Source organism: Bactrocera oleae, chromosome 3 (genome assembly GCF_042242935.1).
Source record: "Bactrocera oleae isolate idBacOlea1 chromosome 3, idBacOlea1, whole genome shotgun sequence".
NCBI lineage: Eukaryota > Metazoa > Arthropoda > Insecta > Diptera > Tephritidae > Bactrocera > Bactrocera oleae.
Genome location: NC_091537.1, coordinates 26,391,156 through 26,409,644, shown reverse-complemented (window position 1 = coordinate 26,409,644; position 18,489 = coordinate 26,391,156). Strand labels below are relative to the sequence as shown.

The 18,489-nt window shown below is 35.3% G+C and overlaps 2 protein-coding genes across 2 annotated transcripts; both read right to left on the bottom strand.

Moving 5' to 3' along the window:
• Positions 1–8,781: 8,781 nt before the first annotated feature.
• On the bottom strand, positions 8,782–10,659 carry LOC118682326 (protein croquemort). Its single transcript, XM_070106314.1, has 5 exons — positions 10,504–10,659; positions 10,085–10,387; positions 9,220–10,028; positions 9,049–9,139; positions 8,782–8,976 (listed from the first exon to the last, which is right to left on the bottom strand). Exons 1-5 carry the CDS (start codon positions 10,630–10,632, stop codon positions 8,854–8,856), a joined length of 1,455 nt encoding a protein of 484 aa, XP_069962415.1. The 5' UTR covers positions 10,633–10,659; the 3' UTR covers positions 8,782–8,853.
• A 5,242-nt stretch (positions 10,660–15,901) lies between these two features.
• Positions 15,902–17,779, bottom strand: ninaD (neither inactivation nor afterpotential D). The gene is made up of 5 exons (XM_070106313.1): positions 17,624–17,779; positions 17,205–17,507; positions 16,340–17,148; positions 16,169–16,259; positions 15,902–16,096 (listed from the first exon to the last, which is right to left on the bottom strand). Exons 1-5 carry the CDS (start codon positions 17,750–17,752, stop codon positions 15,974–15,976), a joined length of 1,455 nt encoding a protein of 484 aa, XP_069962414.1. The 5' UTR covers positions 17,753–17,779; the 3' UTR covers positions 15,902–15,973.
• Between the last annotated feature and the right edge of the window lie 710 nt (positions 17,780–18,489).

Genomic DNA, 18,489 nt, shown 5'->3' with positions numbered 1-18,489 from the left:
AAATAAGTAAACGATACGGATCAATGCAAAATGTATTAAGCATTTTTTAATCGCAATCGCAATGCCGTTGCAATACGACGTATTGAATGAGGTAAGCGGTCAATATAAGCTATGGCTATTCTGCTTTTGTATATAAATATGTTGCACACATACACTTACATATACATAAATATATATTTATTTGCGTAGATTGCGGCTTAATGCGAGACAATTCTACCGTTTAAATTAGGTCAGCATTTTGCTGCAGTAATTTTTTCATAACTTAAGTTAATATAATCCACGTTCGCATTATATTTCACTTACAACTTGTATTCGCTAAAAGAAAAATAGAAAAAGACGAAGGGAAAACTTGTCCTGCTAGTTCTTGGCTTGTGTGCTGTAAAAGGTATAAATTTTTGAGGATGAGATTTTTAAGTGAGAAAGGAATGATGTAACAATAGTCTGTTAGCTAAGAAGATCATGCCAGCTTTAGCTTAATATTCACATTGATTTTTGACCCTTGTGCCATTGAACAATTAGGCAACACTTAGTGCGGTCGCTTAAAAATTGTGAATTCAAAGGAAAACGATTGCGACCTTCACTGCAGTAGAAAAAAAAGTCAAAAATATTATTAAGTTGTAAGGGATTTCCCATATAACATATAACCTACGATTGTTAAACAAATTGAACTTTAACAAAATGGCAGGCATGCGAGTTTTGCTCCAAATTAGATGGCTTTTGGGCCGGCAAAATTCCTTATTTTATAAAATCGAAAGAAGATCAGAGAAAAATATGAAAAATAAAAATCAAACTGTTCGGATTATTTGTTTTTGAATTGCAGTTAAATACCAAAAAACATCGTTAAAAGGTGAACAGATTGAGGTGATTTAACGGAGTGGGTTTAATTTTGAAAGCTTTAACTCAAAAAATATTTAAAAATTTTCATTTGTTGTTAGTTGTTAGTTTGAAAGAGTGTGAATCCTATAATATGTATTCTTCAAAATATTCTTAAAGCTTCTCGCGAAACAAAAAATTGTGTGTGGCACTCGGGGACTGCCGCGGTAAAGGTCTTGCATAGCATGTTTTTATCAACTTATGCCATTATAATTATTTAGTTATTTTTTATGCAGTATTTTTTTTTCTTCCTTATTAATTCAAGGTTTTTCTTTGATATTAATCCAAGTTTTACTTTTTGTGCGTGGTGATCGATAAGAAAACACATTTTTTTCTTTTATTGAATAAATGAGAAGTTAATATTGTTTAAGATATTTTTATTTTCATGTAGGTTATTAAGGAATTTTTATCATTGAAACTATAGGTTTATGGTAACAGAAATAAGAAACCGCGTCAATGGTGGTCCCATATTTTGTTGTGGATTCTTGTTGATCATTATTCACTTTCAAATTCAAATTTTCCGAAAGAAAAGTTGTCAACCGCTAAGGATTTTTATCAGCGAAGTTGATGTTGAAACCGCCAGTCAAGATAGTTGGAGATTTATAAGCATTGATAATCTGATTGAAATACCAAATTTCAATTGTATTGTTCAATTAAAACGAGTACTGTTCCAAAAGGTGGGGTAGCTATTTACCAAAGTAATAATAATATTACTAATATTATGACTCCGAATATATCATTTATTTGATATTAATTAATTAATATTATTTTTATTTGCCATTAAAAAATGTGTCTCATCATGCTGATCAATTATACAAGGTGCGTTCCAAAGTAAACAGTAAAAAAGTAACAAAGTAAACTCTAGTGGTGCCATATATATGTCGTCTAGTTCGTTAGAATCTGCTATCCTTTATCGATTTCCAGTAGAAATTTCATGACATTTCATCTATTGGAAGTGAAGTTATTGCGTTTTAAGTGTCAGTATGTTTTCATCGGTTGCCATCGGTGCGAAAATGAGCTTCGAACAAAGAGCCAACATTAAATTTTGTTTTAAAATTGGTAAAACTTTTACCGAAATGTTTTAATTGATGCAACAAGTTTATGGCGGTGATTGCTTATCCCGTAGCAGAGTGCACGAGTGGTTTCAACGTTTTCAAAGTTGTCGTGAGGACATAAATGACAATGAACATGTGGGCCAACCAAAATCTGTCAAAAAAGTCGAAAGTGAAGACAATGCTGATTTGTTTTTATGATTCCAAGGGTATTGTCCACAAAGAATTTGTTCCACCCGGCCAAAACGTTAATGCGGTATTCTACCTTGGAGTTTTGAAGCGTTTGGTGCGCCGTATTCGACGTGTTCGGTCCGAATATCGCGAAGATGGAGGTTGTCGTTTGTGGCACGATAATGCGCCGTCTCATGGATCGACGCTTGTGGCCGATTATTTGACCATAAATCACATTTTAACAATCAACCACTCCTGGTATCACCTGATATGGCACCATGCACAGACGTGGAGGCCATTCAACAGGCTTGCACCGGCATACTGGCGGTCATACCGAGCAACGAGCTAAAACACTCGCTCGAGATGCTTTTGGACCGTGCAAAAAGCTGTGTTAAAGCAGAAGGAGACTATTTTGAATAAAATTAATTGATTTTGCCGATAAAACCATTTGTTCTGTCTTTTTTTTAAAGTCCTGTTTACTTTGGAAAGCATAGGTTTCCGACGTTTCATTTTGGGTGTTGCAGACAACAAACGTAATATACGCTGTTCAGGGTATAAAAATGTGGTATTGGAAATTAATAACGTGGTGTGCTCTTTTTTGGTACCAGCTTATGTTGAGCGAAAGCAGCATTCGACGTAAATTTCATTATAAGTATGATTATACTTGTAGTCTCAAATATCATTTTTCATTATCCCAAATTAGATAGATGGCGATCAGAAAGTAAGAAAATCTATCGAAATGCCTAAAGGCATTTATTTCTATATAAGATGGTTCAGAAAGTTTCAGCTATAAATCATTTTCTTCGATGTTTTGCCATGTTCGCATTTCAGATTCTATCATATCATTGTTAAGATGTCTTGCTTTAAAACCCATATTAAGGGATACACCTTGTATGAAAAAACAGTTTTTTTCACATTTTGATATGTTATACCTTAAAATATAGCATGCAAAGTTGATATCTCAAATGGTTTTTGAGGTACAGCGTTCTAAAGTGTAGTCGCTCAGTTCAAGCAGCTCCAACAGTTTAAATGTGCTTGAGTGATTAGGCCGATCATTATTAAATTTTTACTGATAATATCTTCTAGTAGAGCGTTTTTTATGTTCCACTCACGGAGAAGACCGTTATCAGTACAGCAGCGGAGGAGCTGTTATTTACTTAATTTTTCAAAAACTTTTTCGTGTATTTCCAAAGTATTATAAATAGCTCATAAAGCTTTAAAGCAATTGATATGTCGTTTTTTTTGCTTTCTAAAAAATCACACTAGGTGTGCACTTCCATGATGCGTGAATAATATTTAATGTTTTATATTTAATTAAATATTTTTTCCAATATTAGTTAGTTGATTCAAGTTGATTTATTGAAATACTCGTACTTGTTCTGCAATTCGTTTTTACGATTCCATATAGTAGCCTTCGAGGGCGTAAACTTACCGAGGGAAATTTTTGCCCAAAATATATATATATTTAGGTCTCAGCTAGACGATTATCTCTGCATGATGCCTAAATTTCCAACGAACATAACATTGAATACTGAGTACAGAAAAAAGTCGATGGAGACCGAATCCGAAAAAGACAATGTAGAACAATATATTTACTATTGACTTATGTCACGGTGTTTTGTCTGAAAGAAACTGTACTTGTACTTTTATTCTTCAAAATGAGATCTTTTCCGCGAGTTGTGCTTCAAACGTAACTGTGAAACTATCCCGAAGTTTCATGGCATTAAAACTAATTAGTTTAGTGGTGACGCATACTGGAAGAGTATGTAATTTGTAGTTAGAAATTGAGCTATTTATCTATGTCTGAAACCATAAGGCTTCAAGTAACGCAGAATGAATATTTCGTGTCGCAAAAAAGAAGGAACTTGCTTTTGGCACAGTAGGAGAATTTCATTCCTATCAGCAACTATTCCTCTTCATAAAAGATTAAGAATTATGAGCATATTTATCCAATATAAAACTAATATCCTTATTATAAGTCTTACTTAAAAATATTCTTATTAAATCTATCAGAGACTTGAAGATGTCTGCGAGTCCTTCATATATTACGGAATCTTCTATTTGTAATATAAACCCAAGTTGCACACTATATACGGGAGAAATATTATATGTACTTGTAGTTCGACCAAACCTAAAATTTGTTAGCACCAAGAAATGTATTAAAATCATACTGATGAACCTTGAGTAAATAATGGATTGCGGCATATTAAACACGAGAATAGTAGGTCTCATTAATTTATACCAACCCTCCTACTGCAACGCATATCGTTCTCATTCATTCAAATATTGTGGCTCTATGCTACAGCCGACGCTCAGAGTTAACTTAATGCCCGAACACTTGCGTGCTAAAATCCCATAAATACATAATTCATAGTTTTTCAACAAAAACAAAAAATCTCGTAATTTAATTTTGCTGTAAAAGTATTTTTAGTTGAAAGTATATGGTGTTTGCTGTTGCATGTGCTTGGTGCATGTTACACACAATTATTAACATATTAATAAATTTTACCATTTTGAGAGGCTATACTTAACCAGTTACCGCCAAGTATGCAACGCTTGATTACGGTAAGTTTGTTTAATAATTTTCGTTTTTTTCTCTCGGTCGCTCAGTGTTGCATGAAACGTGCAACATATGCGTTTTGCATCTTGACAGCCATTTTAACTTTCTGTTAGCGCAATTTCAACAAATTAGAAATTGAATGGGGGCATTTACCCCAGTTGGTCAGTAGCTATGAAAGGGAGGTGAAACCAGCACACTAAAACCAAGTGCTGACTACGTGGGCAGTTGCGAAAAACACCGTAGGCACCGTTGGCCAGTGGCATGCAACTTAATGGGCTAAGTTAACACCTACATGGAAGCTCACACGGGTTAGTGGTTTGCGGTCGCGTTTACGGTTAGCGTGAACTGTGCTTCGTACCAGAAAATATTACCCAAAATTATCGCTAAAAATAACAGCAAACTAGTAGCAGTTTGTACATGATTATACACATCATAAATATTTATTTATGCACCTAACGATTGTTCTAACCCAAAATATATGTAATTTACGCTTTAAAATACTACAAAGCCGCTCGTTGGTCCTTAGTCAAAGTGACAAGTAAAAATGGAAACAATAATTATTTAAAGCCATATAGTAACAGGCCTTTATAAATCCAAATACGGTGCTTTCTAGAGCTAGTATGTATTTACGAAAAAAAAAATTAAGGAATATTTTGGCTTTACTACGTCAGAAGTTTTGCTATCTTGTATGGCTTCTAAAAGGTGGCAACCAAACGGCAGAGAATCACAAGAACTAGATGACAAATTGACATGGACATCTTTAGGTTGATAAAATTATGTACCAATAATGTCTCCGAAATACAAATCTCAGTCAAATCAAGTCAGGCGGTAATTATTTGTGGATGATACGAAGCATTTTCACTTATATATGACAGAATGTGTCTCATTTCTCATGTGTGATAAGTGCGCGAATTATCAATATTTTTCCAATGTGAGTCTTTGCAATATGTAATTTGTCCTCTGGATAGGAGTGGAGCAATGTACATGCACTACGAAAGGTCAATTGAGGCGCCACGCAAGGTGGGGTTCTGTCTCCTTTTCTCTGAATCTTAGTAGTAAATTACGTATTGAAAGAACTCGAGTGACGATGCTGTCGATTGATAGCCTATGCAGATGATGTTGCACTCGTCGTTAAATGATAATCACATTCCTCAATGTGATAGCTAGCTGGGCGAAAAGAAGTCCTTAAGCTGTCAATCCAAAAAAAATTAAACTGGTTTCATTTACCAAGAGGTATTAAATCCCGGATGCACCCCTTCCCTTATTGGGTGGCTCTCGCCTTTACCCTGTCGAAAATATGAAGTACTTAGACATAATCCGTGATAGCAAGCTGCCATGGTATCCCAATGTTGAGGGCTACTGAAAGATTCTGGATCTTTGGTGTTACAAATAACTTCTCTAGATATTCCAACTTTATAGAACAAATCACTATTTACTACAAATTTTATTATGTAATTCACCTACTAATTTTGCAAATGTATGAGTCCCACTTCGTTCTAATGTCTCCTTAAGAATTTTAGCCGACCCAAACTGAACGATCAAAATCAGCATAATGCCCTTTTTAGCTATAAAAAATGCACCTGTGAAGAGTATTATAGCTTTGGTGCAGCCGAAAATAAGAGCATTTCGTTGTTTAGTAGCAGATTTGTTATCACCTGTAAATAACGGGTGATCCAAGTGGATATACTTTTTTTAATAGCTTTTCTCGACAGAACACGCGTGAGTCGTGTCAAGCTACAAATCGTTCAACACGAAATTTCACGTTCTGTAAAGAATGTGTTTCGCGCGCTTTGCTCTACTTATGATAAACATAATCGGCCTACTAAGCATACTCCCAGCATTTATTATTGGTAAATATTCGACCGAACAGACCACGTCCGGCACGCAGTGAAGAAAATATAGCGGCCGTAAGTAAGAGTGTACACGAAGACCGTGTAGAGTAGATTCGGTGATGTTTGCCGCAACTGGGACTGACGTATGGAACGACTTGGCGCATTTTACGTCAAAATCCAGTTTGCAAGAACTAAAGCCGCTCGACCTTACCTAACGACATCGCTTTAAGATTCGACGTTTTCGAGATTTCAATAAACAAGCCACAGGAAAATCGACTTTAAACTTATGTATATGCAATTTTTTCCAAATGCACTGTCTTAATGGTTTCATGAAAAATCTATTAACCTGAATATATGTTTAGCCTCCATCTGTAAAAATGATGTTTTCATTCAATTTCAAATTTTGTTCAGCGATGAGGCCCATTTCTGGCTCAATGCAAAAATACCGCATTTGGGACGAAGAGCAAAATGAAGAGAATCAAGACCTGCCATTTCGTCCAGAAAAACAACGGTTTTGTGTGGTTTGTGGGCCGGTGGAATCATCGCTTTTTGGGCCGCTCGATTGGCTACCAAGATCGGACAATACCGCTTCGAATCAGACCTTGGAGCAAAACATCACGCGTGTCATTCGCCAGTTACTAGTCCAAATGCTCGAACAAGTCATCGAAAATTGTACTCAATGGATGGACCATCTGAGACGTAGCCGCGGCCAACATTTGAAAGAGATAATCTTCAAAAAAAAAAAAATGATAAAGAATGTTCTTTCGAATGATAATAAACATTCTTCATTAAATTTGAATTTTCTGTGATTTTTCTTAAAAAAAGTAGGGAACCTCAAAATGGATTACCCTACATATCTCGTATGTATGTACATACATTTGTATGTAGGTATTTCACCAATTCACACAATAAAATCCATATCAAATGTGATAACAATGCCAGTTTTTGCTTTTATAAATACACGTGTAATGACTAAGTCTTATAAAGCTTTCGTGTATGTGCACTAGGATGTTTAAAATGGTTCTAGACACAGATTAAATTAAAATTAAAAAATCTGACAAATAATGGGACGTTTGAAAAAAAAATCAACTTGGAAAATAACGGGCACCCTAATATACGCATACAAAACTCACTGTGAAATTAGTAGCATGTTTTAATTATTATTGCCCCCAACAACGCATATCGCTGTCATAAATATTTGTATCAATTTTAATGACGATAATAAAAGGGTTCATCTCTTACACTAGGTAACCTAAATGAAAGTTAAAAGTGTTTGCTTATCGCCATGTCCGCGAGAGGTGCCAAAAGAATTATTGTAAGATAACAATATGCTAACTAACCTGGTAACTATCACTTTTTCGAAGGGAAGGTGATTAGAAAATTAGATATTGTTAACTAACAGACAACTTCCCTCATAAGAGAATGTAGGCAACCGAGGTAGTAAGTGAGAAAAGAAGCTTCCGAAATAAAAACTGGATTTTCTGATAAGAATAAAATAGTATAAAATTAGAAAGCAAACCCTTATTTTATTATGCTCTACACATTCACCTACTCATCGCTTATGGGCATTTTTATGCGTTGCATAGTGTTAGCACCTTATCAACAAACGAGTATAAATACCATCAAAAATACAATTATTCTGTCTGATTGACTTTAGTTTACACCTGCATACGTATAGCAATAAAAGTAGTTATTCAAAGATAAGGCGCTGACCTTGATATGTTAAATCAAAGAAACCATTAGAAGGGGATTAACTGTAATGTAATCCAATACTATATATAACGCAAATATTTTAAAATTGGTAGGGTTTAGTTACAGCGAACGTTACAAAATTATTGGTTTCTGGCCAAAAATTGGATATCACACTCTCTCCGATAACAAGTGAACCCACATAATGTTAACGTGTTAGATTCCATTGTTTTCAGAATATACTTAAAGCATGACAGTACTGAAAGTTGTCGAGGTCAGAAACCTAACAAAGTCAGATAAGATATATCTAAGTATTATGTGCTCTAATGTAAGACATCTTATATGTATAACCGGCGTTTTGATTGAGAAAGAGTATAAGCACATTCTTGAGTCACTACCTTCAACAAAATAGCGCCTTAGGCCAGAGGCAATTTGTTTTCGATATACATATGAAGGTAGATGTGATTAGGTGATGCGTTACATAAGATCCAACTTGCTGAGATGCAAATTTCTGTTATGTATGAATAGTAGAATTTCCCGGGCTAAAGAAACGACTGTGGCTAAAGATCATTTACCGTTCCATTATAAAAATTGAAAGCCTAGGTTTTGACAGTTTTAATAAAAATAGTTTTAATATCTATTTAATAAAAGCAATAAAATATTTTAGACATTTATTCTAAGCTTCTCCATACCAACGGTGAGTAACGGTCAAGTATATGCCAACAGTTCCAATAATAGCGCCTATAACTATAGAAGCAATTCCGCAATAAAATCCAATTGCCGGCAGATTCAAAGCGAGCTGTGAACGTTATAAACAGTATGGAAGTAGAAAGAGTGAAATAAATATCAATTTGGGGCAAACATGTCTCACCTTGATTTCCTTCGCAAGCTCCTTATTGACTACAGCCTTACTAGAGGTCACAAAAAGCGGCGCATAAAACTCCGGTATGTTACGCAATATGCTAAATTTAAAAAGAAGTTATATAAAAATATATATTTCTTAACATTCTAAACACCCTGTCCAAAATAATTCGTTACTTACGTTATATCACTGTCGTTTCTTATGTGTAAGCTGACCATGACATTGGCATTCACCTGCAACGGTATACCCAGTTTTCGCTCCATAACTATGAAGAAATTGTGTTTTTCATAATCGGGTTCAAGACCAGTTATCGTGCTTGAGTAGCTCTCATCGGCATACATGAAATGTGGGTGCGACATGTACATGGGTACGCCAGAAGCGCATGGACCGAGGTCGGTCACACCAGTCGCCGGACAATTGTCGGGTTGTTTATCCGGTGGACAATAACATTTCATATCGGAATTACGTTGACCGTTATCGAATGTGTCCGGTTTCGTTTCATACATAGTCCCTTTGATACCTTCAACTTCAACTTCACTGGTTGGCACCAGATTGATAATGCGGCAAGTGTCGGTAATATAGACAGTGATGTACTCTTCGGGACCAATATTCGGTACCCACAGATCGGCAGTACTTCCATTCACGCGACCGCAATCACCCTCATAGAAGCCAGTGTGATTTGCACCGTTCCAAAATTTAATTTCACCCATTTGACTCAAATCGCCTTGACCAGTATGTATGGTGAAGAGACCCTCGAACTCTTTAGAGCCGTTGCGATTAAGAAACCAAGCAAAATGATTCGAATCGACAGCGCCAGTCAACGAACTATTTAGTTTCATAGCATAGTCCAGGAACTGATCGTAAAAACCATCGAAAAGCCATTCACCGGCAGTGTGTGTTTGATAGAGAGCGCCACCATTATTATTGAGTGCAATATTGAAACCGTATTTGAGGATTCTCGATTCATTTCGCATCAAGCTCGCTGCGGCCTGCAATAATGAACGTGGTTTACAAATATGTCAAATGCGTTTGCTACGTTCCTTACCAAAGAGGGCAGATGCGGACAAGTTACTAGGTCATCCAGCGACGCTCCCGACATCTCGGGTTCAAAGTACCATGTACGCTGCCCATAAAAAGACACGGTTTTGTTTGAATACCAGGTTATATCTTCTTTAAGCTTGTCCTCTCTATAAACAAATGGTCCCACTTGCTGAAAATTTGGCTTAACACCATTTGTGCGCACCTGGTCCGGATTTGTCCAATTGAAGAGATACATATACAAGTAGACCGGTATGGGTGTTTGCACCCATTTGTCGTATGTGGTCGAGCAAGGACTAAGTGGCAGCATCTGCGAAGAAAAAACGTATTAGTAATGTTAGAAGGCTTTTAAAAATTGCGAATCTTCGAAGTTCTTTTATTAAAAGTTCTTCAAGAATGTAATGAGCTCAAATGTGAAAAACTCACATTGTATATTATATCGGTTATAAAGTCTGTCCACAAAATAACGAAGAGTAATCCTGAGACAATGAACACAACGGCTAATAGAAAAACCCATATTTTCTGCTGAGTAACGCCACAACAACTGCAACACATTTTAACACCTTCGCAGCTGCAAGTGAAGTGAGGCCAAATAGCTCTTTAAAATTAGTAGCCGGTTGGCAGTACTTGACATAGCAACAACAACACAGCAGATAATTCAATCTTATCAATCCAGCAACTTTATTAACAAGCTAAAGTATATATATTCCAATATTCTCCTGATTGAATTAGGGCAATAAACCAATTAACTACTTGTATGGTAGTCAAGCAATGTCTTACGCAGTATTTGCCGGTTTCAAGTGGGACTGCTTACTGCATACTTATATTCTTATATGACAGATCCCTGACCTTTGTATCGTAAATATTTTCTCGGCAAGAAATCTAGTACTTTTTGATGTGATAAATCTTTAGCAATGAAAATTAAAAAAATATTTATAAATATTAATTTATTAATTATAATCTCCTCACGTATTCTGAAATCCTTAACTTCAGAATAATTTTATTGGTGAGTTCGGTCAGTATTCAGAGAGTACTACTTTAAAAATTTCTAAGATAGGCTAATGAGTTATATTCTATTCCAGTTACGGTAGAAGTATACGAGTATTTAAGGAAGTGAGGAGTAACGAAAAGTAGAAGGTAATTGAGAAAGTAATGTCGCTTTCATACAGTTTGTGTATTTTATTATAAAAGGGAGAGATTTAAAGATTCTAAACAACTTATCGAAATGATTTTATCTTTAAAGCTCAACGAACTAATAACACTTAGTTTTCCACGATGTTTGCAACACCAAAAGGAAAACCCTAGAATATAAAATACATACAAGTATATAATATAATAATTGTCAGCATGACGAGCTGAGTCGATTAAGCCTTGTCTGCCGATATGCCGGACCATAATAGCATATAGCTATCATGAGAACTCAGCAATCGGAATCGACCGCTTGTTTAAAAAAGATTTTTAATTTGACGAGATATTTTCCAGAAACTTGCCACGAATTATGGGATTCTTGGATACTTTTGTTGGATTCGACTCTTCTGGAAACATCCATACGGTCGACTGATGTTTACTTACGAGCTCTTACGCGTAAATCCACGATATTATAAACGTGTTTCGAAACACCGTTATCGTATTTTTTAACATTTCTCTCAATTTTCATGCAATATTGAATGTATGCTAGTCCCACTAATGCCTATAGTTGTATCAATCTCACGATAGGTTACATGACGATCTTGTCTTGATCAATAGTTTCCGGAACAACAACTAATTTTGGACGACCTTCACGAAATTGATCTCGAAGTGATCTACGACTATACCATCGATAAATACTGGTCCCTAAAGGAGCTTCTTCGCCAAAAATTTAATTACGTTCATCGATGCACCGTTGCTGAGTAAATCCAAGTCAAAAGTTGTAAAGTTGAAAGTTGAGATAAGTAGTTTAAGTTACTGTGAAGAACACAAATAGCGCTCATATGTCAAAAGGTTCTGAGTATGTATAACATCAAAAATATCAAACTTTACGATGATTGTGAGTTGGCAGATTGCAATACTTGGGTTGCCAAGTCCCAAAGTACAATATAAAACGCAACCTACGTATACCCTGTTCATGGTATAATTATTTTACATTTACATAGCTATCTATGCCATAGCTGAACAGCAACAGAACGATTACAGAGAGCAAGAACTTTGTATTCAAAAGAAAATTACATGGGGTCATTAAATCATCATTGCACAATTTTAAATTGCAACTGATTCTTTCACATTTCCATATACAAATTAAGCACCAATTAATAAAATATGTCGGGAAAAAACTTCGAACGAACAGTCCCTCTAAAGTGTGCCCCCTTATGACCAAATATTGTCCAAATCGAACTAAGACTGTTCAAGTCCCTAGGTACTGTGGACCCCATTGCCTATAGTGGACTTATTACCGAATATATCGGTTAAAGTGTGAGATAAATAAATGAAATTCGGATAGAATGCTTTCCAGATGATAGTATTTCTGAGTGTCAAAAATGGGTTGAATCAGTTCAATATTTCCCTTATCTCTCATATACCTAATATAAAGATTCACTAACTGTGTTCTGGGTGACGTTTTCACATCAACTCATTATATTAAATTTAGCTTCTTCAGTTGAGTTTATATCCCATATATCTCATATGAAGATAATTTTAATACAGTCAAACCTGAGTAAGAGAGAACTGGGTAAGCGAGAAAACACTATTAGTGAGAATAATTCTGAGGTCCTGAACTTTGACCTCTCAAAAACCTCTATGAGTAAGAAACAAAAACCTCCATAAGTGATAGTCGTTTTCCTACTTTTATATTTACCTCTATAAGCGACAGTTTTCCTATGTATGACACATTCTTTTTTTCAGAAATCAGGAACTATGTTGTTTTCTAGTAATTCAATGAAATAATATTTAACTGTATTAACTTATTTGTCATGCTCGCTGAAGCTCATAAAAATCATTTGCAACGAACAGTACATCTCTTACAACAATTTTTAATGTCTAAACGAAAAGTCAACGTGTTGTCGTGTTAGTGGGGAACCTCTATAAGCGAGAATAAAATCATGGTCCTTGAACTCTCTCTTAACCATGTTTAACTATAAAATTTTAATTGAAGCGAAGTAAAATATAGTGATAAAACTAAGGGAGTCTATGACCTATAATATAACTTAATAAAATACCAAATTTGATTGTAATCCTAACGGTTGTTTGTATCACCTAAGACTAAGCTAATTTTTTTTTAAGTGAGCGTGGCCCGCCCCCTAATAGGCTTAATGTGCATATCTCCTAAAACGCTAACGCTATAATAACGAAATTTCCTGAAATCAATTTTTTTTAGCACCCCTATCGACAGTGTGAAAATGGGTGAAGTCGGGTGACAACCCCGCCCACTCCCTATATAAACACGCTAGAGTCATTAAATTTTAACTCAGGGAGGGTATGAGATGACTTTATAGGATCCGCGTTCAAAATTAGGCAGTGGGCGTGGCACCGCCCACTTTTAGATGAAAACCCATATCTTGGGATCTACTTAACCGATTTCAACCAAATTCGGTGCACAAAATTCTTCTAATACAAGTATTTCTATGTTATAGTGTAAAATGTGCAAAATCGGATTACAACCACGCCTATTTTATATAACACTATTTTAAATTCCATCTGATTCTTTCAATCAAGCAAACAAGTTTGTATCGGGGTAAAACTTTTCATGAATAATGCGTTTAAAATATGCCACCTTGTGACCAAAAATTGTTTAAACCAGTGCCTATAGTTGACTACAAATATTTACCGAAAATATCGGTCAATGTGTCAGAAATATGATTGTTCATATAATACAATAAATAAATGAAACTCTTGATAATAGTAAGTCTTTGTATCAAAAATGGGTTGATTCGGATCAATACCTTTAATATAAAATTTCGCCAAGACCTGAAGTAATTTCCCGGGCCTTGATCTTTGCAAGTTGGTTGGTTACATCCGAACTTAAAACTTCCTTACTTGTTTTAATGTCAAGTTTTGCTAACTCTGAAGGTATTTTCCATGCTTTAATTTTGTCTTAAGTTGCAGGAGTATAAAATGTTCGGTTACACCAGAACTAAGCGCTTTCTTACTTTTTAAAGAGTAGGCTTAGTCCCGCTCCTAAAGGTTTAATGTATGTAGATCTAACCCTAAATCGACGGACTGAATAATCGGTATTCACCTATTGTCAATTCTAACTTTCACACTAAGCATAGATATTTATTATAAATTTTCAATTTATTTTTCAAGATTAAAATTATTGTATAATAAGGAAGCATGAACTGAAATTATGAATACATAATTTCTCTTTCCATCTCCCAAAGCTTCAATGTCAGAAATTTGATTATAAAATAAGTAAATGTTCGCGAAATTGGAGAGCTAAAATGGCAAACGCTTTGCTTGAGCAGAATATTAAAATTGTTCATTTCCACATGTCACACGGCAGTAGGATAGTGGCGGTGAGTGGGTGAAGCGCGGAAAATGATGAATACTCAGTGAAATTTTTGACAAAGCGGATTCACTTTGTGGCAAATTGACATTTCTTTAATGAATTTGTAATCCAAAAAAATGGAGATCACACTTTTCAAAGACATTTCGTGGAAAATAATTGTCCAATCTGTGGACGGATAACGTTTTGAGAATAAAGCGTGTTGATCGATAAGAAATTCCGTAGGTGATTTTGAAATCTTTAAACAGTCATTCATTAGCCCTACATATTACTTATTCTCCATTGTTATGCTAAAATATGAGTTAAATAAATGGCTATTTATTGAAAACTCATGAATTGTGCGCCACTCGACCAATTTATTAAAGTTTAGTTTGTAGTATTATGGAATAAAGATCGAAATGGCAGCAATTGGGCAACAATCTCACCTACTTCCAAAAGAAGGCTTTTGAATATTATCGACGTATTATATTTTACAATAGATAATTTGATAATTTGAAAAATCCTCCATCGGTTATATATATGGGAGATATTCTAATTAATAGTGCACGGTATAATTAGCTTGAAATGGGTTCAGACCTCCCATAGTCCTATTACGATTTGCCTCTATGATAAAACTTATACCGTGAATATCGATAAGCGAAGGCTTGTTTTTATAGACCAAACAATAATGGTCCAGACCTTGCTTTAGTTCCCATATACATACCTATTATAATAGCTTCCACCCCTCTGATCAATGTATAAGAAGAATTTTACACAGTTGAGATTATCTAATCGAAATCTGCCTTTTTAGACACAGAGCTGCAACTAAAAGGAATGTAGTACATTAACTTTTTTGTGACAAGGTATATGTAATGTAAAACATTAATGCAAACTTACATTTCCCGAGCTTCTTAAGCTTAAAAAAATGTTCGTTGAAATGACTTTTGATATCACACGGTTGCACGAAATACATAGATTTTCAAAACGTAACACAAGTATTCTATAAATATTTTGATAGAATTGGAAACATTTCATAAAATTTCGATACATTAGATAATAATTTGGACAAAACTATGTTAATTTAATCTTTATGAATTTTAGTAATCGAAAAATATTTGTATATGTAATAAAAACATTCTTAAAGTTAAGATAACACGGCAGCACACTATAGAAAATTTAAACCCTATTTGAGGTGTTTGGTCGTTTTAGTAGTAAAATATTAGTAGGCAACCCCCTGCGAAATGGCTATATTTATACTTTTGCAAGATGCTGCTACTTTTGGTCACCTAACGGTTGTATTATCTGTATAAAGAAACGACTGTGGCTAAAGATCATTTACCGTTCCATTATAAAAATTGAAAGCCTAGGTTTTGACAGTTTTAATAAAAATAGTTTTAATATCTATTTAATAAAAGCAATAAAATATTTTAGACATTTATTCTAAGCTTCTCCATACCAACGGTGAGTAACGGTCAAGTATATGCCAACAGTTCCAATAATAGCGCCTATAACTATAGAAGCAATTCCGCAATAAAATCCAATTGCCGGCAGATTCAAAGCGAGCTGTGAACGTTATAAACAGTATGGAAGTAGAAAGAGTGAAATAAATATCAATTTGGGGCAAACATGTCTCACCTTGATTTCCTTCGCAAGCTCCTTATTGACTACAGCCTTACTAGAGGTCACAAAAAGCGGCGCATAAAACTCCGGTATGTTACGCAATATGCTAAATTTAAAAAGAAGTTATATAAAAATATATATTTCTTAACATTCTAAACACCCTGTCCAAAATAATTCGTTACTTACGTTATATCACTGTCGTTTCTTATGTGTAAGCTGACCATGACATTGGCATTCACCTGCAACGGTATACCCAGTTTTCGCTCCATAACTATGAAGAAATTGTGTTTTTCATAATCGGGTTCAAGACCAGTTATCGTGCTTGAGTAGCTCTCATCGGCATACATGAAATGTGGGTGCGACATGTACATGGGTACGCCAGAAGCGCATGGACCGAGGTCGGTCACACCAGTCGCCGGACAATTGTCGGGTTGTTTATCCGGTGGACAATAACATTTCATATCGGAATTACGTTGACCGTTATCGAATGTGTCCGGTTTCGTTTCATACATAGTCCCTTTGATACCTTCAACTTCAACTTCACTGGTTGGCACCAGATTGATAATGCGGCAAGTGTCGGTAATATAGACAGTGATGTACTCTTCGGGACCAATATTCGGTACCCACAGATCGGCAGTACTTCCATTCACGCGACCGCAATCACCCTCATAGAAGCCAGTGTGATTTGCACCGTTCCAAAATTTAATTTCACCCATTTGACTCAAATCGCCTTGACCAGTATGTATGGTGAAGAGACCCTCGAACTCTTTAGAGCCGTTGCGATTAAGAAACCAAGCAAAATGATTCGAATCGACAGCGCCAGTCAACGAACTATTTAGTTTCATAGCATAGTCCAGGAACTGATCGTAAAAACCATCGAAAAGCCATTCACCGGCAGTGTGTGTTTGATAGAGAGCGCCACCATTATTATTGAGTGCAATATTGAAACCGTATTTGAGGATTCTCGATTCATTTCGCATCAAGCTCGCTGCGGCCTGCAATAATGAACGTGGTTTACAAATATGTCAAATGCGTTTGCTACGTTCCTTACCAAAGAGGGCAGATGCGGACAAGTTACTAGGTCATCCAGCGACGCTCCCGACATCTCGGGTTCAAAGTACCATGTACGCTGCCCATAAAAAGACACGGTTTTGTTTGAATACCAGGTTATATCTTCTTTAAGCTTGTCCTCTCTATAAACAAATGGTCCCACTTGCTGAAAATTTGGCTTAACACCATTTGTGCGCACCTGGTCCGGATTTGTCCAATTGAAGAGATACATATACAAGTAGACCGGTATGGGTGTTTGCACCCATTTGTCGTATGTGGTCGAGCAAGGACTAAGTGGCAGCATCTGCGAAGAAAAAACGTATTAGTAATGTTAGAAGGCTTTTAAAAATTGCGAATCTTCGAAGTTCTTTTATTAAAAGTTCTTCAAGAATGTAATGAGCTCAAATGTGAAAAACTCACATTGTATATTATATCGGTTATAAAGTCTGTCCACAAAATAACGAAGAGTAATCCTGAGACAATGAACACAACGGCTAATAGAAAAACCCATATTTTCTGCTGAGTAACGCCACAACAACTGCAACACATTTTAACACCTTCGCAGCTGCAAGTGAAGTGAGGCCAAATAGCTCTTTAAAATTAGTAGCCGGTTGGCAGTACTTGACATAGCAACAACAACACAGCAGATAATTCAATCTTATCAATCCAGCAACTTTATTAACAAGCTAAAGTATATATATTCCAATATTCTCCTGATTGAATTAGGGCAATAAACCAATTAACTACTTGTATGGTAGTCAAGCAATGTCTTACGCAGTATTTGCCGGTTTCAAGTGGGACTGCTTACTGCATACTTATATTCTTATATGACAGATCCCTGACCTTTGTATCGTAAATATTTTCTCGGCAAGAAATCTAGTACTTTTTGATGTGATAAATCTTTAGCAATGAAAATTAAAAAAATATTTATAAATATTAATTTATTAATTATAATCTCCTCACGTATTCTGAAATCCTTAACTTCAGAATAATTTTATTGGTGAGTTCGGTCAGTATTCAGAGAGTACTACTTTAAAAATTTCTAAGATAGGCTAATGAGTTATATTCTATTCCAGTTACGGTAGAAGTATACGAGTATTTAAGGAAGTGAGGAGTAACGAAAAGTAGAAGGTAATTGAGAAAGTAATGTCGCTTTCATACAGTTTGTGTATTTTATTATAAAAGGGAGAGATTTAAAGATTCTAAACAACTTATCGAAATGATTTTATCTTTAAAGCTCAACGAACTAATAACACTTAGTTTTCCACGATGTTTGCAACACCAAA

Excerpts from the sequence above, each read along its gene's own strand:
- LOC118682326 (XM_070106314.1), bottom strand. The coding sequence starts at position 10,632 with ATGTGTTGCAGTTGTTGTGGCGTTACTCAGCAGAAAATATGGGTTTTT. Across the intron at positions 9,140-9,219 it reads AGAAACGACAGTGATATAAC|CATATTGCGTAACATACCGG; the intron begins GTAAGTAACGAA and ends TTTTAAATTTAG. Across the intron at positions 8,977-9,048 it reads AGCTTGCGAAGGAAATCAAG|CTCGCTTTGAATCTGCCGGC; the intron begins GTGAGACATGTT and ends TAACGTTCACAG.
- ninaD (XM_070106313.1), bottom strand. The coding sequence starts at position 17,752 with ATGTGTTGCAGTTGTTGTGGCGTTACTCAGCAGAAAATATGGGTTTTT. Across the intron at positions 17,149-17,204 it reads GTCCGCATCTGCCCTCTTTG|GCCGCAGCGAGCTTGATGCG; the intron begins GTAAGGAACGTA and ends TCATTATTGCAG. Across the intron at positions 16,260-16,339 it reads AGAAACGACAGTGATATAAC|CATATTGCGTAACATACCGG; the intron begins GTAAGTAACGAA and ends TTTTAAATTTAG.